The sequence below is a fragment of the Clarias gariepinus genome, chromosome 1 (assembly GCF_024256425.1).
Source record: "Clarias gariepinus isolate MV-2021 ecotype Netherlands chromosome 1, CGAR_prim_01v2, whole genome shotgun sequence".
Lineage (NCBI taxonomy): Eukaryota > Metazoa > Chordata > Actinopteri > Siluriformes > Clariidae > Clarias > Clarias gariepinus.
The window spans coordinates 22322852-22344876 of NC_071100.1; the positions used below are offsets into that span (position 1 = coordinate 22322852).

A 22025-nucleotide genomic window follows, 5' to 3' on the forward strand; every position below is an offset into this window, starting at 1 on the left:
GTGGCGGAGAAATAGCAAAGCTAGAGACACAAAGGGGCTATTTAGCTCAACATAGATTTTAGCTAAACACACACCTAGCTACTTACCTGGCTCTAGCTAAACACACAAGAAACAGGGGGACAAAACCACAATACTCACACCACACAGGACATGACTGCATCAGCTCCACAAACACAGACACACAGAACATATACAGAAACATTGCCAATATGAGAGCCCAAGTCAACAGAACCTAAATCAAAATATAAACTAAAAGAACTAAACACAAATGACAGTAGTTTAACTACTAATGCTAAACCCAGTTTCCAAGACTAAACAGCTATTTGTAGTTGGATTAATGGCTACCTCAAAATCAAATTACAATTATTTAAAAGAATATAGTACCACAAGCTGTTCATAAAACATTTAATGTAATTTTAATGTTATTTTTGGAATACTATTAACTTTGTATTGGTTAAACAAGACCAAAAAAAAGTTACAGAATTAGTCATTCAGAATGTTTTGAACTGACAGTTGTTTTTCTGTAGTTTTATTCTTGTTTATACTGTTTTGTTCACTGTTTTTTTATACTGTTTTATATTGCTCTTTAAAATGTCACTTTAATCAACTGAAATAAGCACACTTGCACTATTCTCATTGCACTGTTTCATTTTTCACCATATCAGCCTTCTGTGTTGTAAACTGTCCCTTTTTGCCGAACAGTAACTCAATTATCTTACCTCTGTTGTTCTCCAAGTTCTCCAGTGTTATTTAAGTTTTTTTTTAGGTTTATTTAAGTTTTTTCAGTGTTATTTGTAAGGTTTGAGAGAAATGTAATTTCAATTCTCTATATGTATGCACTGTACATGTAACAGAATTGACAATAACGTTAACTTCGACATTGACTTTGCCTGATAAGGACAAATATAGTTCATAAAACACCACATCAAAGAGGAGGAGTACAGTTTAGTAACCTTTGAAGTGGCACTTATTCAGTAAACAGACACAATTTTAGCCAATAAACATTTTATTTAGAGGCAGAGCTGCTCCGTTTAAAAGTGTACTCCACCCAACCTGTACACTCAATCTGCTCATTCATTCATTCATTTATGCTGTAGTAGCAGTCCATGGAACAGAATCCTTCAAACTCTCGGTCAGAATAAAATGACGAGGCCTAAAACATTTCACGAGGCCTAAAAAAATCTGTAGCGCAAAACAGACACTGATACAAACTGCCAACCCTTACTTCGAGGGAAAACCTGTCCGTGTTTCGTCTCACAGTAATATGTGTCTGTCGACAACAATTAAATGAACAATTAAATGACGAAAATAAAGAAAAAAATATTTACATTGACTAACCACACCAAGCCTTCCCGCCGCCATGTTCTTCCATGCTAAAATAAAGGTACTTAGATATAAATAGGATTACCGCTGATTGGCTAACGCAGAAGCTCCATTCACCAATGAGAAAGCTTTCGGGCACGCCCCTACCTTTCTGCACGCCCTGACCTTTCGGCACACCTTATTGCTCAAGCCTGCAGTTATCCCTACTTGAACAATTTGGCAGCGATACAGCATGTTGTTGTGCTAAACTGAAGACGGCGCTGTCCGCGGAGCTGTGTTTTTCCTTTAGGCAAAACTTCAGCCCTTTTCATATTTTGCCTGAGGTGGCTATTTTTTAAAAAAGTTTCGCTTTTCAAGGCAACAGATTATGGAGCTTCTTGACCTGCTCAGACTTGCGCTTACCAACGCTCGTACTTACGCTCTGCGTCCCGATGTCCAGCTGATTGCTGCTTTTTGTTTAAAATATGTTTAATTGATCATTAGCCATCATTCATGACTGAGTGGATTTTTCTTTTGACACATTTTTATTTAATGATTAAATTTTATTTAGTTAAATGAGAAAATAAACTTGGGAGTTTCGAACCCCGCATCCATTCATTTTTCTGAGTGATTGTAATGCTTAAAAACCTCTACTCTGACATCTCATCGTATTCATCGTATTCAGCGTATAAGTGCGCTATACAACCATAACAACTGACATGCTTTACATTGTTTCTGAAGCTGGTGAAGAGTGTTGTCAGCTGTTTGTCAATCGACTATGATTGTATACTCGGTTCGTTTCACCGTCACTACAGTTTACATGAAAATATTAGCGGCAGTTTGGTGATTTAATTTATATATTTGTCTATTATGGCATGCTATTGATAAGTTAACCCATGTCGTAATAAACGTTATTGGAAGAATTGCATAGAAAGTGACGTCTTTCTTAACGCTGTCATGCAAAAATAAGTGAAAAATCAATTCCTGAGTCATCGATGACAGCTAATTCAGTACCTTTACTGTAGACAGCGCCTTGTAACATCGGACGTAGGAGGCAGCGACTTACTGTAAGAAGACTCCTAAGGGACAGTTCGGGGAACAATTTGCGTAAGATGTATCTTAGGAGTCTACTTAGTGCGCTAAGAATATGCTTTATCGGGAAATCGGGCCCAGACTTGTTTAAACATTAATTTTGTTTTACAACAGTAATTATTTTCCAAAAGTCCCTTTGGGGAGAGACACTGAAACATTTCTTCAGCTTTAATGGTGCTGAAGGACAAGGTGAAGAGCTTTCTGTAAACTGAGATTATTATTTGATGTTTTATTTAAATGTATTATTTTGAAAAACAAATTGTGTGCATGGTGACAGAGATTGTGTATCTCTCAGCTAGGCAGAGAGATACACAATATCCAATCCCACTTCTGACACCAATGTAGCGTTTTTCACTGCTAAGAAGGGACTTGGAGAGACGAGTGAGCTTATTTGCTGCCCAATGCAATAGCTGGGAGTACTTTATTTAGCACACACGCAGTCTAACAAACAGCATGAGCAGCACATTCACTTGAGAACCTATCTCCCAATGAACCGGAGCACATTTCACACGTCACACACCCAACACACACTCCTTTCCTCAACATGGTGAACACACCGACATCCCCGCAAGGCATGCTGGTCGTTAGCCACCGCCCCGCCCACGCCACAATATTTATACTGTATGAATATTAATTTCTGCAATCTTGCAATTGAATATTAAAATATTTTAAGATGCTGGATTTAGAGTTTCATGAGCTGTAAGCCATAACCATTAAAATAACAAAAAAGTTTAAAACATTGTGAGCGGCACGTTGGCGTCACACCTGCAGGGTCGAGGGTCTGATCCCCCTCCTTGGGTTTGTGTGCCTTGCAATAGATTAGCTTCTTATCCAGGATGTATCCTGCCTTGTGCCCCCGTGTCCTGTCAGATAGACTGCAGGCCTTCCATGACCCTGGACAGGTTATGTGCTATAGAGAATGAGTGAGTGAAATATTCCACTTTACAGTTAACGAGTCCAGAATATATGAAAGTTTGTAAAAAAAAAAAAAAAAAAAGGAGGAATGTACTATAAAAACTAAAGCAATTTGCTACATTTCATGAACACAAAGCTCTACCCCAGTATCTTCTATGCTGGCAGTTCTAGCAAGGTCTGATTAAAGTATGTATTAGCAAAGAAGGCTGTATAATTTTGAAGAGCTGTGCCTAACTTCATTACTTTGATTTAGCAAAAAGTTGATAGATACATAGTTAGCATTATGCCATCTGTACTTGAGAGGAATCTCAAATAAATAATGCTAAAGCATGTGGCAATGGCTTTTTCATAGCTAAAACAGCTAGGGTATTTAGTCTACACAGGATGGCTGTCCTAGGGAGTTAGCTCTTTATAAAATTTACCCTCAACAGGTGTGGATTTTGGAATTTAGGACTATTAATGTTTACTTATACAGAGTGATTTATCTTCTTGTCATGTTGCCCTAGTGCTGTTTTTCTTACAATGGAGACCAGCAGACTCCTAATTCAGTGAGCTGGCTAATGGGATTAACTTTTTTCGGCTGACATGCTTTTTTCCACTTTGCCATTCACATATACCCAGATAGCACATCACTGAAGGGCCAATGTTGGATCAAATGGCAATGGATATGTTGGGCCAATGTTGGCATCAGTGGTTGGCCCAGTGTCATTTTGTCTGGTGACCCATGGCCTATTGGTGGAGCCAAAGATAGGTTGGCCGAACAACATTGGTTCAGTAGATAATCACAAGGTTGGCCCAATGTTGGTACAACTTTGGTTCAGTAGATAATGGCAAGGTTGGAAATTGGAAATTAAATTAGACTCTTTTTATCATCACCAATAATAAGAAAACACATTTATATCTCCAGAGATTTATTTGCAAACATGATAAAATGATTACAAAGTAAGAAAATAAATGTAAGCATTATGATAAACTACAAAATAAACACGTAATACAACCACTTGTTCCACTTGTGAAAATAAATGCATAGTGTACAAACAAACTACCCATGGCCTCAGAGAGTTTATATCAGTTGATATACAGTTTAAATGTTTATATCAGGTGCATTATGTGATTTATAAACGAGTAAAAGTACTTTAAAATCTATCCTAAATGTTACTGGTGTGATATGATCAGATTTTCTGGTTCTAGTTAGAATTCTGGCAGCAGCGTTCTGGATGAGCTGCAGCTGTCTAATGGTCTTCTTGGGAAGGCCGGTGAGGAGACCATTACAATAATCCACCCTGCTGGTGATAAAGGCATGGACAAGTTTCTCCAAGTCTTGATTGGAAACAAAACATCTAATTCTTGCAATGTTTTTGAGATGATAGTATGCTGATTTAGTTACTGCTTTGACATGACTACTGAAACTAAGGTCTGTCTCCAGAATCACCCCAAGATTCTTGACTTGATTTTTTGTTTTTTGACCCCTAGAGTAAAGGTATGCATTCACTTTCAGAGCTTCATCTTTATTTCCAAATGCAATGACCTCAGTTTTCTCCTTGTTTAACTGAACACATCCAACTGTTAATTTCATCGATGCATTGGCAGAGGGAGTCAACTGGGCTGTAGTCATTTGGAGATAGGGCTAGATAAATCTGGTATCATCAGCATTGCTGTGATAGGCAAATTGGTTCTTTCTCATTATCTGACTTAGTGGGAGCATATACTGGCTAAACAGGAGGGGTGTAAGAATTGAGCCTTGTGGGACTCCTCATGTCATGGACGTCCACTTAGACTTATGCTCTCCTATACTCACATAGTAACCTCTACCTTCTAAGTATGACCTGGACCATTTGAGTACCATCCCAGAAAGCCAGAAATCCCAGTTTTCCAGTCTTTCTATGTTATGATCGACAGTGTCAAACGCAGCACTATCTAGCAGTACCAGCACTGATATTTTGCCAGAATCTGAATTTAAACGAATGTCATTTATTATCTTTATGAGCGCTGTCTCTGTACTATGATGCGCTCGGAAGCCAGATTGAAAACTGTCCAGGTATTCATTTGAGTTTAAATGGTTGAAAACAACCTTTTCAATAATCTTACATATAAAAGAAAGATTTGATATTGGTTTGTGGTTTTTCAATATTGGATTATCAAGATTGCTCTTTTTCAGGAGTGGCTTTACAACTGCAGTTTTCAGAGAGTTCGGAAAAGTCCCAAAGAGAAGTGAGGTGTTCACCACTTTTTAAAGATCTGCTTCTAAACAGTTAAACACACTTTTGAAAAAAGATGTGGGAAGTGTGTCAAGGTCGCAGGTTGACAATTTGAGGTGCTGTACTATTTCTCCCAAGATTTTGCTATTAATTGCTTGAAAGACAGACATAGTAACTGTTTTGTGAGGTTGTGTTTGAGTTTTTCTGACCTCTGCATAACTTGATGTGTTAATAGCCCTTCTTATATTACTGATTTTCTCAGAAAAGAAGGAAAAAAACTCATTGCATTTGTTATCGGAGAGCATTTCAATGGGAATCTGACTTGGTGGGTTTGTCAGTCTCTCAACAGTAGCAAAAAGAGTGCGTGTGCTGTTTAAGTTACTGTTTGAGAAAAAATGTCTGTCTAGCTGTGGCTAGTTCCAAATTGAAAGCATGAAGGCTAGATTCTATAGTGAATTTCAAGTTTCGTCTTCCGGCTCAGCTTTTCGGCATTGTCTTTTCATATTCTGAACTGCTGTTGATTTTCTCCATGGTGATTTCTGACTGCCCGTCTTTCGGACCTTTTCATATTATCAATAACATTCTTAACTTTTGAGTTAAAGGAATCAAGGAGAAGATCAACAGAGTCTGCAGAAATGCTTGGTGTTAAAGATATAGCCTTCATAAATAGTGCACTTGTATTCTCATTAATGCATCTCTTTCTGACAGAGACAGATCTAGATTCAGTGGTAACAGAGATCAATATATCAAAGAAAATACAGAAGTAATCAGATAGTGCTACATCCTCAATAACAATGGATAAGATGTTTAGAACTTTACTGATAAGTAAATCTAAAGTGTGTCCACAATTATGTGTGGGCCCATGAACATGCTGAATCAGGTCAAAAGTGTTTAGATCACTTAACATTTCTTTTGTAATATTGATTTCTGCATTATCAATATAAATATTAAAGTCTCCTGTTATAGCAAAACAGTTAAACTCTTAGGAAATCATTGATAGCAGTTCTGTTAACTCTTCAATAAAGTCTGGAGAGTATTTTGGAGGTCTGTAAATAATGATGAATAAAATACGTGGAGCACTTTTTAGCAAAATTCCCAGATATTCAAAAGACAAATATTGACCAAATGACACTTGCTTGCATTGATAGACATCTTTAAATAGAGCAGCTACACCTCCACCTCTCCTAACAGTTCTGCAGACACTCATGAACGTAAAGTTAGTAGGGGCTATTTCATTAAGGACTGTTGCACTGCAGCTATCTTCTAGCCAAGTTTCATTTAATTTTATTTTTTTAAATTAAAATATATTTTTTTTTATTAAAAAATTTTAGATTTATTTTTTAGTGAGCGACTATTTAAAAATGCTAACTTAATGACCTTACTTTTTGTCCCCACAGTAATCTTAGTTTGATGCATAATAAGTCGTAGGTCGTCTGTTTGTTTTATTTCACCTAGACCAGATAAAGGAGGGGGGTTTGATCCCTGCCGCTGTTTTCCAGAAAGTTATCTTGGAGCTGTTGTAGTATGTCACAGTCTGCCTATGATGAGCTCGGTGGGCAGGACTGAGCTGGGATGTCCACGGCAGTGGTTGTTTTGGCTGTGTGGTGCATTAGTGTTCTTGTGGGATTTTTTTAACCATATGATGACTCGAAAGCTGTCTGTGGTCACTCAAACTTGAAAAAACTCAAGCCATTTGTGGTTGACAAACTCAAGCCATTCAGGTTAAGAGGATTGGCACATTCTGCTGAAGGATGATGGAGGGAGAAATAGATTTTTAAATAAAATTAAATTTTCCTTTAGCATCTTTGAACCAAGTTTGTTTGGGTGGAGACAATCCAATTTGAACAGTTGTTTATGGCCCCAGAAAAGACTGAGGTTGTCCTTTTGAACTGTAGGTTCTTTGTAGCCATGCGTTCAGCCCAAGCAACCGTGAGAACATGTTAGTTCCCCTTGCTGGGAGTGGTCCACTGATGAACGACTGAACTTGGAGTCTTTGAAGTGTTTCAAAGAGTTCACTGAAATCCTTCTTAAGGAGTTCCGACTGCTCTTTCCAAATCTCATTCTTCCCCACGTGGATGATGATTTGATTCCCTGTCTTGTGCTTTGTCAGAATGTTCCGAAGTTCCCTGTTTACATCAGAGACGGTTGCTTGTGGAAAACAGCATGAAGTTGTTGTCTTGCTGCTGATGTTTCTGATAGTGGAGTCCCCGATTATCAGAGTCCTGACTTCGGTTTCGCTCTGAGCTGAATGCCGCTGTCTGCTCTCCACTCTATCACTGCTAATGACTATAACCATTCATTTTTCTCATTCAGTTTGATTTAATTTTTCTTTTTTTTCTTTTTTGTAAAAAATTAATAAAAAAATTAACAACTGAATTAATATCAAACTGAATATTGCAGTATAAGGGAAAGGTTATTAACTGACATAGGCTGTTAATAAGCTGATTAACAGGTTTTCGTGTAACGCGTTGGAAATGCAATTGCTAATTAATTGCGATTGCGTTTGAGTTTTGGCAGGCTACATACGCGACGCAAAGAAAGTGAAAAAGCAAATTCAAATTCAAATTTTATTTGTCACATACACAGTCATACACAGTACGATATGCAGTTAAATGCTTAGACAACTGCTCGTGACCTAAAAATAAAAGACTTTTTAGCAAGGATAGAGTGGATTATAGTACAGTTGGTTTTACATTTGAAATTAGCAAAAAATTTGAAAATAGCAAAAAAGTTATTGAATTTTGTTGATTTAATTGTCATTTTTTGCAACTTATAATAGACTGTACCAAAGTGCATTCATTTTCATACATACCTTTATAATTGTTATTTTTTTAATAATGGAAAACACCCCGACTCTCATTTAACAAATTATCTGTTTTATTGGTACAAGAATTGTCTGTGTAATCGTTTATTTTTTTTAGATGTACATTAAAATAATTATTAATCAATTAAACAAACAAATAAATAAACAAATAATCCATACTATAACCTAACAGTGTAATATGTTCGATGTCCTGTGAGGTATTTCTCTGTAATCTTGTGTTTTCTTTTGTAAACAAACGGTTGGGTCTTGGCCATGCACTTTTTATACGGTCCCTTAGTGACTCCATTGCTATAAAGCGCCGGTAAGCAGTGCTTCTGAAAGATTTAGCTCCAGCAGGCTATAACAGGAGAAGATCTAAAAATATATTTATTTGTAATAGCTTCTCTGTCCAGAGTAAGAAAATATGCATAAGAAAGTATATCATTTTTGTGTGTTTATTTCTTGATAAACAGATGAAATAATCTCGGTTCACCACCCTCGCTCAAATTTCCCGCTCTTTGTCTCCATACAATCACTCCCCACAGTTTAGACCCACCCCTGAAGCTGATTAACAGGTTTTCGTGTAACGCGTTGGAAATGCAATTGCAAATTAATTGCGATTGCGTTTGAGTTTTGGCAGGCTACATATGCGACGCAAAGAAAGTAAAAAAGGCAAATTTTAATTCAAATTTTACTTGTCATACACAGTACGATATGCAGTGAAATGCTTAGACAACTGCTCGTGACCTAAAAATAAAAGAATATGAATAGGAATAGGAAATAAATATGAAAATAAAATAAAAAAAAGGGTAAATTTAACTAGGAAAGAATAAAATAAAATATACAAATTAAAGTTAAAAATAAAATAACTGTACAACAAAAATACACAAAATATATAAAAATATGAATAATATATGAAAAATATAGAACAATAAGAGCAGCTGTACGAGTAGGTACATATTTATGTAATTTTTGTGTGAAAGGGAGTTAGAATAAATGGTAATAAAAGAATGGTAATGTCCAGGGTTGTGCAATCCACATATTTAAAGTGACTTGTGATGGAGTGATTTGAGTGATTTGATGACCACGAAGTGTAGTTGTGCAGTGGCCACTAGTGTAAACGAATGTCCAAAACGTCCAGTGTGTGTGTAAAAAAACATATGTGTGGGTCAGTACTGTGTGGTGGTGCGATTGGGAGACCGTATTGCCTGCGGGAAGAAGCTCCTCCTCAGTCTCTCTGTGTTGGCCTTCAGGAAGCGGAATCGCTTTCCTGACCTCAACAGAGAGAACAGTCCATTGTTGGGATAGCTGAGGTCCTTCACGATCTTCCTGGCCTTGGTCCAGCATGGCTTACTGTAGATTGAGTGCAGGTCAGGGAGCCCGGTGCAGATGATGCGCTCAGCTGATCGCACAACCCTCTGTAGAGCTCGTCTGTTCTGCATGGTGCTGTTCCCGAACCAGGTTAAAATGTTACCCGTCAGGATGTTCTCTAAGCAGACGTGGTAATTGATTTTGCTATTTAAATATGACAGACTCATGACTTGTAAGACATAGGAAATGCAAATGAACTTTGCTTTTTCATTTGAAATTTGGCAGTCAGTGTGCGTTTCGCGAAGGTGAAAAAACAAACAGTAATGCAAACTTTGCAATTGCATTTGATTTAAGTCACACTTTGTGCAACAACATATGGAAAACGCAATTGCAAATGCAGATGCAATTTGCAATTCCTTTTGAAAAATGTCCGGGATATCACTCCATAACCACCACAGATTCTCAACACTCTTATGTCTTAGTCACAGGTATTTACATCTCATTTGGAGAAATATTAAGAGGCACAAAACTCCTGCTTGTGTTTAGCTTGGCTGCAGTATTTAATCTGCAGCACCTGGCCTTTGTGGGGTTTTAGGTTCCTCCATAGCGATAAATGCCATCTAGTGACCTGTTTGACAGTGTTCACAGTTGAGCACAACACAATGATTAATTGTGTTTAATAATCTGAATAATTTAAGAAAACATAAGAAAAAAAAAAAAAAACTGGGGTCTTATTTTAACTGTTACAGCTTAAGAACTGTACCACAATGTACATTATAACTATTATGTCATTTAGTTATAAATAACAACAGAGAATACAAAAATGAATAACAACACATTATAACCATTGTTTAGCTGACATCATAGTAAATCCATTTAGATATAATTTATGATAATAGGACATATACTACTCCTAATATTTTGCAGACATTGGGCCAACAAAGTAGTGCTTTCTGGGTATTGATGTACTAGATTGGTAACCAACTTATATGAACTCCTGATGTGATGGCATCATTGAGAGAGCCTGCTGCACAAAGCTAAAGCAATATAATTTAATTTCCAATATCCAACCTTGCCATTATCTACTGAACCAACATTCTGCCAAGGTTGCATTGACAAAAGGTTACCAAAATTTTGCCTACGTTGGGCCAACAAAGCAGTGCTATCTGTGTTAGAGTATTGATACCTGGGAAGAAATACTAGGCCTGTATTCTTTTTATTAATCGATTTTTATTGTTTTAAATTAATTAGTAGTAGAGTCAGTATTAAACACAGTTAGCTACTAATGCAGATATAGAAAGCGGAAACAGTAGAGGTAAAATGTGCAAAAATGTCATGAGAGTTTAAAATATATCGGCAAATTTTTTAGAAGAAAAAAACAACATTATTTACTATAAATATCCCAATCAGACAAAATATTAAAATCATTAACAAGTGAAGTGAATAACATTGATTACTAACTATACACCAGCAAACTATTGACAGAATCATGGGTACCCAAGGCTAACACATACCAGTAGCGGCTGCTGGTCTGTTAAATAGGGGAAGCTCATTTTCGGCCTACATCATAAAATTGTCTATTTATTTAAAAGTAAATTCAGCCCTACGTTCCTTTTCAAGAAAATGGTCTGTGATCCTGTCGTACCAACTAGGCGTCTTTTCCAGTGACTTGACCAGTGTCCTCTCAATGGCCAGCAGAGCTAGGCTGCTTGAAACGGCCTTGGCATATTGTGTCTCGGGTGTAGGACTTGAGCTTTAAACGCTTCCTGCAGAAGTAGCTCCAATTGTTGCCACTAATAAGAACAGTTTGTAAAGCTGAGGCATTGCACTGTCCAACTCCATGTCTTTAAGGAACACCAAGTAATCACACAGCTTTCCCCTGTTACCCTGCCAGTCCTGATCTGAATACAGAACTTGAAGTTCTGACCTCAGTCTCCCTAAATCAAAGTAATGACCATAACTTTTCAGGACACTTTGGAAGGCCTCCTATGGAAATACTTGTCTCATGTCATCAAATTTCTCTGGATTGGCTAATTCTAGGAAGAGCATGCTTTCCAAATTTTAAAAACGTTGAGGTATCTGCTCCAAGATGTTATCAAGAATGGCCATTTACAGATTTCATTTTGAAAAAAATGTGGCAAATCCAGAGTGTGATGCAAAAAAGATTCTGCACTCAGGCAAGCATTTAGCCCCCTGTGACAGCACCAGATTCAGTCTGTGTGCATAGCAATGCACAAACATTGCACTGGGGGCTATTGCTTTCACTTTGGCCTGCAGACCAAGCTTATCCTTAAAATTGTAGCCCTGCATGCTCTCATTTAATATTTCAAAAACTGACTTGGCATCTCGCCCCCCAGAAACATCAAAAAATCCAATAAAGCGCTCCTGAATTTTACCTGCACTATCCACATAGCGAACTATGACAGAGTTGGGCACGGCAGGATATATCAGTTGTTTCATCCACCTGCCATCCAAAATAGGGAGCATCCTGAATTTCATCTCTGATTTGAACAGAAATGGTGGCTGCAAGAGCAGAGATCAAGTCATTTTGAATAGTATGGGACATACCAGAAAACACAGTTGAGGACTCAAATTGTGTGGACAGGACAGAGTCATATTTAGCTAATGTTTCTGTGAACTCCCTGTAATTCCCCTTGTTGGATGATTCACTACTCTCATCATGTCCCCTAAATGACAGCTCCTGCCGGCCTAGCAAGGATGTCACATCAATAAGGCGGTTTAGGAAGGCCCTGTTTTGTTTGACTGTTTCATTATGTTTAGCCACTTAAATGCGAGCACCTTCATTTTTTGCATGCTCAACCCTGATCCTTCCCATGCAACTTAATCTTGCACATGCACTCACATGTCCATTGCTCTTTTCATGTCTTTTATATGCCCTGTCAAAGTTAGACAGATCTCCAAACCCCACCTTTGATCAAACACATCCGTGAGATAGTTTCATCAAGAGGCATGGCCAGCAGTACATTTTATTTGTCACAGCACTTCCAGTCAGCCAGCTAACTTTGTCATACCAGGAGAGCTGAAAAGACCTGTTATTTTTCCCTATCTTTTGCACTAAATCAATCTTAGGTGTTGATCTGCCCTGCTGATTAATTCTTAATTTAATTTAAGTTCATTTTCCTCATAAGGAACACTTTCAAATGGCTTCGCCAAAATCAAGTCGACAATATTAGCACTGTCTGCCATCGTGTGCAGTTTCACCCATGACGCTAGCCTAGCCTACTATATGAATGAATGAACAATCTAAAAAAAATATTAAACTCTGTAAAAGTGAAACAAGGAATGTGGTGTATAATTGTGTGAAATGTATGATGAAAATCAAGCAATTTCGCCAAGCAAATATAAAGAAATAGTTTGCAGCAGTTTTTATTTCGACTGAACTTGAGAATTCCGCGATGGGACTGAGCACAAATAGCTTCAGCGATTCCTTATAGTACAAAATCGCTGTCAGTCAAAAGGAGACGCAATCTTTCGACAGACCCTCCAATCATCACGCAGAAGCCGACCTGCCATATCTAACTGATTCTGAACAAACTTGTCTTTGAGATAAACGTTTTCTAAACATTTTTAGTCAATAAAATGTTAATACAATAGTACATAATTTGACCATTAATTTTGTAACATTATAGGGGAAGCTGAGCTTCCCTTGCAGTCTTAAAGAAATCGCCACTGACCCATACCCACAGGGACCAAAGGCAAACCCGTCCAGGCTGATACCACAGAAAAGCCAATGCAGCACAATTTACCAAAAAATGCCAATCTTAAGTATGATAAGCAACACAACACACAACACCACAAGCAGCATCACCAGCACCTGCCAGACACCGCAGCACACCTCCAGAGGTCTTGTAAAGTAATGGCACAAAGGGACAGAGTTTTAAAAGGGAAACCTACACAATATTAGGCTTAATGTTTTGGATTGTAATTTCATGGCTAATTGGTGTATATACATTAAATAAATTTAGCCTAGTAGTTTGGGAATAATTTTTTTATAAACATAATTTTTACTGCATTCAAAGGATCTTAAAAAGGTTTTCTTTTTGCTTCTAAACAGAGTGTTTTCAGGTGGTTGGTCCAGAAGCTCCTCTTGATGTTGTCACAGGTGAAGATCTGGTTCTGCCCTGTTTTATTAAACCCAACACCAGTGCTGTGGACATGACAGTGGAGTGGTTCAGACAAGATTTATCTGTGAACTCAGAAGTGCATCTCTATAAGGATCATGAAGACAGAAATGAAAATCAGGCTCCATTCTACAGTGGAAGAACATCACTGTTTAAAGAGGAGCTACAGAAAGGCAACGCTTCACTTAAACTCTCAGATGTCCAACTCTCTGATGAAGGAGAATATAAGTGTCTCATTGAGGACAAATCCTGGTCTGATGATATCACCATTCGTGTGATTGTTGAGGGTAAGATCTATTTCTGCACTTATCTATCTATCTATCTGTCTATCTATCTATCTATCTATCTATCTATCTATCTATCTGTCTGTCTGTCTGTCTTTCTGAATGGGTTTTAGAATGGAAGTTCTGACTAACTCACAAGTTTCCAAACCTGGTCCTAAAGTCCCCCTGCCTAATTAGTAATTAGGGCTAATGTTTATCCAGCTTTAACAAAACTAATTTAGCTCAGTAAGGGCTGTGAATTAGATGAATCAGGGAATATTTCAGCAAGCGGGTTTAACACCCTCTTTTATGTATATGAAAAAATAGCAGATAATTACCAGTTCCTGCTGAATGTATGTAGGTGTTCTGGAAAATTCTGTTTCACCCTGTCAAGCGCAATGTGCACGCTGATACAGATCATGACATCACCCACTACCTTTTACCATTTTTCTAAATAAAATTACCCTTTTTCCCCTAAGACCTCTATTAGGTCAGATGAGTTGTCTGGCCAATCAAGCACAGTAATATCATGGGTAGCTGTCATGATTTATGTCCTGTCTGTACACTTTTTTTCTTCATGCCGTCCATTCTTCAGTCCGTCATGTGTCTTTTCCCAGACCCCCGTTTCCACCCCGTCTGCACACCAGTTTCTCATTCCAGGCTGATTACTTCAGCATTTAATCATGCGCTGTGCGTTACTTAAATTGCTAGATTATCTTGTGTGTTTTTGCTTCAATTCTCGCGCGTTCTTGTTTCATCGCTGTCGCGTTGCCGAGTTCGTTTTGTTTTCTCGTTACTCATCTCACGTTTTCGATTTGTTCGCCTCGCCCCTTTGATCTCCTGGCTTTGATCTCACGCTACCTCATTTCGACTATGGCTTTTGGTTAACGTTTTTTGATTGTATTTCTGCTCTTTGATTTTCCGGTTACCATTCGAATGCTTTCTCTTTTGACTACGGCTCTCGTTTTGTGATTTGGCTTAGATGCTACGCTGACTGATTCTTCCGGTTTGATTTTTGCTTCCGCATTCTGACCATGCTTTCTTCTAATGCTGAGATCCTTCATCTTGGATTCACCTCGTTCTGCTCCGTCCTGTTACAGTTAGCAAACCAGTTAGTAGTTTTGACACTGTGGCAGGTGCTAAGTCCTCCTGGCATCTCCTGAAAGCTTCTGGTAAATGGTACTGCATCGACTTTTGATTTGATTAAACACAGTAAACCAACACCAGAAGATGACATGGCACACCACATTATCACAGACTGCGAAAACTTCACACTGGACTTCAAGCAACTTGGTTTCTGTGCCCCTCCACTCTTCTTCCAGACACTGGGACCTCGATTTTCAAATAAAATGCAAAATTACTAACTGACTCGCGCACAAGGCAGGGCACAACCTGGATGGGGTGCCAATCCATCAAGCTGGATCCCAATTAACTTACTCACTCTCCATATAACTTATCCTGTACAGGGTCATAAAATGCCTGGAGCCACTGGAGCCACAGGAGGTAGGGTACACAAGCACACATCCAATTTGGAAATGCCAATTAACCCAATCTGTATGGCTTTGGATTGTGGGAGAAAACCAGAGTACCTGGATCAAACTCCATATCATCCACTTTGAATTTATTACTTTTTGTTTCATTATTTTATTTTGCTCATTCCTTTTTGGCACAAAACTCAATCTATAACAAACTAGGCTCTGGGTTTAATCCAAGTACAAATGTATACGACAGAAAACGAAGTCCTTTATACAGAGCACAAGCATCAGAAGCCAAAAGAGCAGCTGAGTGCACAAGCAAACAATTCCAAACAGATATGAAGCAAGAGGCAAAATCCAAGCAAAGCAAGGGGTCAAGATCCAATCCGTTACTGTTTTTTGAAGAGCAATTCTTGGGAATCAAATTTTGGTGGCTTATTTAACTGCCTGTGAAAAGAAAGATTTTGGAAATATATTATATGGAAATAAATATTCCAATAGTGTAATAAGAATATGATTTTTTTTTTTAAATATAAAAAACTTCAAGCTGGAAAACGTACATTTAAAAGGTTGCTAAACAGAATAGAATTAAAATAGAAATGTATTAAGTGTAGAAGTGTATAAATTATGTAAGTTAAATTACAGACTGCACAGAAGGAATTAGAAACTCTGAGTGCAGTTAATCCTCATTTAAGTGAAAAGTGAGCAGTGTATAAACAGGAACAAAGTTTTTACAAAGTTTCAGGAAGTGTAAACATGTAAGCAAAAAGTTTCAAATTAACATGAAGGGGAGTATATAAGTCTCTCAAGCATGTGAAAGATGCAGCTGGGCCTTTTTCACCAAGGTGTTGATGTAACAGGACCATGACAGGTTCTGCATGATGTGAACACAGAGGTACTGGAAGCTGTCTACCCCATCCACTGGGCTCTCGTTGTTTATGTGGGTCTGGTAGTTCCTCTCCTGCTTTGTGCTGAAGTCCACTATCAACTCCTTTGTCTTGCTGACATTCAGGAGGAGATTGTTGCTCTGGCACCAATTCTCCAGGTTTTCATTTCCTACATTTCATTTCCTAGTGTTGTCAGCAAACTTGGTGATCGTTAAGAGTTTAATAGTGGCCAGCAGTCATACATGTACAATAAGTATAGCAGGGGGCTTAGGACACAACCCTGGGGTGGGCTCTAGTGCTATGGGTGAGGGAGGCTAAGACATGTCTTTTCATCTGTATTGCCTGTGGTCTGCAAGTTAGGAAGATCCACTAACACAGAACTGGGTTGAGTTCCTAGTGCTCCATCTTGGTAGTGAGTGTGGGGGGAATTATCTATAAATATACCATTGTTACCTCAATGATGAACCAAGAAGAACTTGGCTGACTGGATGTCCCTCTAAAACTTAACCCTAGCCCTGAGGTCATCAAGTTTGTTTTCCAGGGACTGAATGTTGGCTAGCAGGATGCTAGGCAGGGGCTTGAGGTGTGCACAAGCTCACAGCCTGTTCCTGATGTCAGTTTATTTCCCTCGGGGCTGCTGCTTCAGGCCTGCATGGAAGCCATGGTGAAGAAATTGTAGGCTAACTTAGGTTAACAAAGAGAGGTCGGAGAAGTCATGATAGCAGCCATCTTGGTTAAACCAAGAACAAAAAAACAGAGCAAGGTTTCTAGAACTAGAATGGAGCACTCAGGTGTGTTACTTTAGCACAGTCATGATTGCAGAATCCTTGTGAAGCCATTTGTTGATGAACTGAACTGATTCGGGTGCACAGAAGACGATGACTAGACAGTGGTGTGGAAAAGACAGGATGGAGTACAGAGCAGGAAGTGCTAGAGAAACTAAGGTGTCAACGTCTTGCCTCGATTGGGCTGATCAATGACAACACAGACAGTAAGTCACTCTGATACTGATCCTAAAAATCTTGCTGACATAGTAGATGAAAGAGCAGTCAATTTCTGATTGCCCATCACCTTTCCAGCGTCAAGACAATTCGGATCCTTTTTATTTCCTAAAAATACAAATGCAGTACAAAAGTATATTTTAATAGTATGTTGCTCAGACAAGTTAAATCATTAACCTCTGGAAAGGTTTAATTGATGTTCTATTAGATTTTTAGTTTGCATCTCGATGTACACCTTGTACAGCTGTACAAACACAAAAGGACAGTGAATTTTACAGTGCCAGGTCTACTTGGGTAAGCCATGAGCCAATGCTGAACAGTTTCTTATTGACATTAAGTTGTGCTGTGGAGGCAGATGGACCTTGTACCTAATTGGGATTTTCAGCATTGCACAGTCAGAGAAAAAGAATGTGCTTGTTTTATCACAACGCTACCATAAACTGTTTGATGTAGAAAAGAAGGTACAAATTTATTACAACAATTTCATCAACCATTAGATCTTTTTTTTAATTAGGTGTACTATGGGGCAAAAAAGTATTAAGTCAGCCACCAATTGTGCAAGTTCTTCCACTTAAAAAGATGTGTACCTCAACTATGAGAGACAAAATAAGAGAAAAAAAAAATCCAGAAAATCACATTGTAGGATTTTTAAATAATTTTTTTGCAAATTATGGTGGGAAATAAGTATTTAGTCACCTACAAAACTTGATGATGCCCCACTGTACATCCCGGTAAGCCTTCTGGAACTTTCCTTTATCTGTGCAGCTGACAAAGTGTCTACATCATATTCTTCATCATTTGGGTTTTAACCGAAAGGTTGGTTTGAATCCACCCAAGGACGGGGCAGCTTTTGGGACAGTGGTGTCTCAATTGATTAGGTTAATGATCGGAAGGTTGATAGTTCGAGCCATTGTTGAGCTCTAGAGCAAGGCCCTTAACAGTTTCTGATTTGGGGGTGCTGTACGCTGGCTGACCCTGCACTTTGACCCTAGCTTCTTAAGTGAAATATGAGAAAAAAATTTTATTGTGCTGGAAGGTAGATGTGACAAATAATTGAATCTTAATTCTTGTAGAAAAAACAAACAAGGACTGTGTTGTACTCCAACACATTATGAAAATGTTGTGGTGTATTAAGAGTATGTACAACTGTAAAAAACAAAACAAAAAAAAAAAACTAGCCATCACAACGTAAAAAAGTTGCACAGATTTTTGCACATTGCTGTTTAATTGACACAACATGTACCAGTTCATAATCTTAAGTTGGCTCAACTTAAAATTCAAATATTTAAGTCAGTTCAAATAATGGTTGTGGGCTCAATTCATTTTATTTCTTTAGGGTAGACTTTGCCCAACTTTTCATCTTCTCAAAAAAGTAAGTTGTTTCCCATTGTAGCCCATTGATGTAATTGGTTCAAGTGATTTTTTTTTTTTTATAAGAACTAGTCAAAGTTAAAACAGTGATCCACAGAACAGCAAATTACAGGTTAATATCATGGTATATTTATTAAATATCAATAAAAAGTCTTTTTCCTGAATGTGTAAGACAAAAAAAAAAGTCCATGGCAATAAGAGTTTGTTCCTTAACATGAGAGTTTACTCCTTAACTCCTCCAGTAGCTTCAAAAGGCCACCCATAACTGCTCTGACCTACAGCAAACCTCTGGTTAAGCAAACAAGAGAAGTATTGTAAAGAGAAATATAAATACATTTCATAGAATATCTAGTTATGATAAAAATTAAAGATATGAATAACGCTATGGTATATACCACCAGAGTATGTAAAAGACTGTTTCTGGAATTCCAATGATGGGTTAAAGCTACAGTACCTATTGTTTCATATTCAATTTACGCAATTCGGTTTTCATACAAATAAATAAACCAATATAACACTTAGATGGCATTAGCGATTCTGAAGCCAAACTAACAGCAATTTTTGTGATAATAAGAAAGAAAGAGTACTGAAGTGCTACTACTCTTTAACTGTTAAACACTTCTGGGTTTTTCAGGGCAACAGTGAGGAAAAAGATACAGTTATGAACGTTTAGCTACCTAACCCCTGTACAGTGTCATAGCATGAAGCTTCAGGACAATTGCACGCTTCATTCATTCCACATACAGTATTTGCATTTAAAAAAAATTTTGTCTGTACAGATAGGTTTAAATTTCTTATATCTTAATATATATATAAATATTCTTTATATTTTGTTTAAATCTTGTTAAGATATTTATTTATTTATTGCCCCTTTTCAATTTTTATATTTTTTGTTATTATTTCTTGTTAAATTTTTTTTTTTTTTTTTTGAGGTCACGGGCGGTCGTGTAAGCATTTTACTGCATATTGTACTGTGTATGATTGTGTATGTGACAAATAAAATTTTAATTTGAATTTTGAAGCTTAACGTTAGCTAAGCTCACCTCAGTAATGCCTCAGTATAACGCTAACAGGAAACACTACAGCCTCATCTATACAATGTTAACTGATAACCTGTAAGTTAACTGAAACATATCAGGGAAGGTAAATTGCTCGCTCAACTTTATTTATTTTTATTTTTTATTTTTTTTGTTTATTCAGTATGTGTCTCTAAAGTTTTTAAGAATACAATGTCTTTGCTTGAGGCAGGCCAATACACCAACATGGTTGTTTAAGAAATGAGCAGGCAATAATTTTTGCTTAATATTAATTAATATATGTAATAATTATCCAATCAAAGACTCTTACATTTTTGCTTATTTAAATCCAAACAGTGACTTTTTTTAACATGATTTTACCATATTTTAAATAACACATATTTTTCATGATTACAGCTCAGGGAAGCCACCCAGTGATCACGATGGAGAGTTATGATAACTCAGGAGGGGTTAATCTAGTGTGTGAGTCCAGAGGCTGGAACCCTGAACCTGATGTTCTGTGGCTGAATAAAGAAGGAGACACTCTGCCTGCTGAAGAGACACAGATACACAGAGACACTGAGGGCTTCAGTGTGAAACGCCGCATCACTGTTCATGATTATAGTGACTCCAACAGATTTTACTGCAGACTTCAACAAAAACATCACATGATGGAGACGGAGATCATTATTAAGAGTAAGTGTTTTAAAAACACTTAAATTAAGTATAATTAAAATATTGTATTGATTGTTGTAATTATAGATTAGGTCATTAAAGATAAAACTTGAGCAGGGTAAACACACTATTTTTTATTATCTTAGATAGATTTATTTATTAGTGGTTCTGGTACAGTTCTATCTGTAAGAGTGTGTTTTGTATGTATCAATAATTCCCGCACAATTTCTTAAAAATATCTGTAACAGCCCTGCTTTCATTTCAGGTAAAGTCTTTGAAGCATGGAAGTGGGATGTCGGCATTTCAGTTTCAGCATGTCTTATTGCTGTTGGAGTGATAGTAACTGCAGTTATCTGTTACAACAAAGGTAATCTTAAAATACTTCCTAGCACACTGAAACACACATCAACTCAAAAGGGCTATAAATTAGATGACAGGAGCAGACGTGTGCAAATATGACCTTCAGATTATGAGACTAACTATAGCACCAATGAGGCCTCCACAAGGCTTTTTTAAAGTGAAACGATATTTAATTAATTTGTTTATCATAACATTATTACAGGGAACAGGAATTAATTTGCATCGAGTTTAACAGCTCATTTTTGTCACACGCCAGCCAGATCAACCCAGCACCTCCAGACTCTAAACTCCACTCCAGGTTTTTCCCCTCTCAATGTCACCTGCCACTCAAGCACACCTGAAACCTATTATGCAATCATCTCTAGGCTTTTTAAGCACGCTGAGAGAACCATTCAGTGCCGCAGTATCTTACTCGTGTGCCCCACGTCTATCTTGTAAAGCAGTTTTCAGTGTTATCTAGCCTGTTATCGACCCTGCCTGTTTTTCGGACTTCTCTCTCGTCTACGCCCCTCCTGGTACTTCTGCTGTTATCGGACTGATTAATGTGTATGACCTCGCATGTTCCCGGGATTTCGGATTTGCACTCACGTTTTGGATTTGTTCGCCCTCGCTGCTGGATTTTCGGATATCGACCTCTGCCTGGACAAGGACGACTCTTCCAGCCGCCACTTCATCTTGCTCGCCTTGCTCGCGAGCACTTCCGCATTCGAGCATTCCCGTATTCGCGGAGAAAAGACACTCGCGGCGCGCGCCGATCTTCACTTTCGCCGAAGAAGACAAGCCACTGCACTCCATTCACCAACTCATACGTGCTAAGCGGACTGACAGCAAAAGAAAAGATTGCTTGCAAGAACCCGAGAGGATTCCCCGCGTTCGACTTCCGGGATTGTGGAGATCCCCTCGCGTCATAGCCCCGCCTCCTCTCACGTCACTAAAGGCTTCCCCAGTCACCAAGCACACACAGCCACTGCTTCTCTCCCCTGCTCCTGCTGTGCCTGCTACCCAAGCCTCAGTTTATAAAATAAAGGTTAAAAACATTATTTCCCATCATTTAATCACTGTGTGTCTGCTATTGGGTTCATTTCCGTCCAGCCACCTCTGTCCGCCCCTGACAGTATACTGCGGCCATGACGGACCCAGCGAACGCTTCTCGCCACAGACCTAGCTCTCAGGCCAGGCTTCAACTCAGGTCTAGCGCACGCTCTGATGCCCGA

The 22025-nt window shown here is 38.1% G+C and overlaps 1 protein-coding gene across 1 annotated transcript in view; it reads left to right on the forward strand.

Moving 5' to 3' along the window:
• Positions 1-22025, forward strand: part of LOC128527467 (butyrophilin subfamily 1 member A1-like) — a 54802-nt gene that overhangs the window by 1105 nt on the left and 31672 nt on the right. The window contains exons 3-5 of the mRNA XM_053499863.1: positions 13697-14050; positions 20194-20472; positions 20717-20799. Of these exons, the coding sequence (XP_053355838.1) occupies positions 13697-14050; positions 20194-20472; positions 20717-20799 (716 nt within the window). The remainder of the gene's footprint in view (positions 1-13696; positions 14051-20193; positions 20473-20716; positions 20800-22025) is intronic.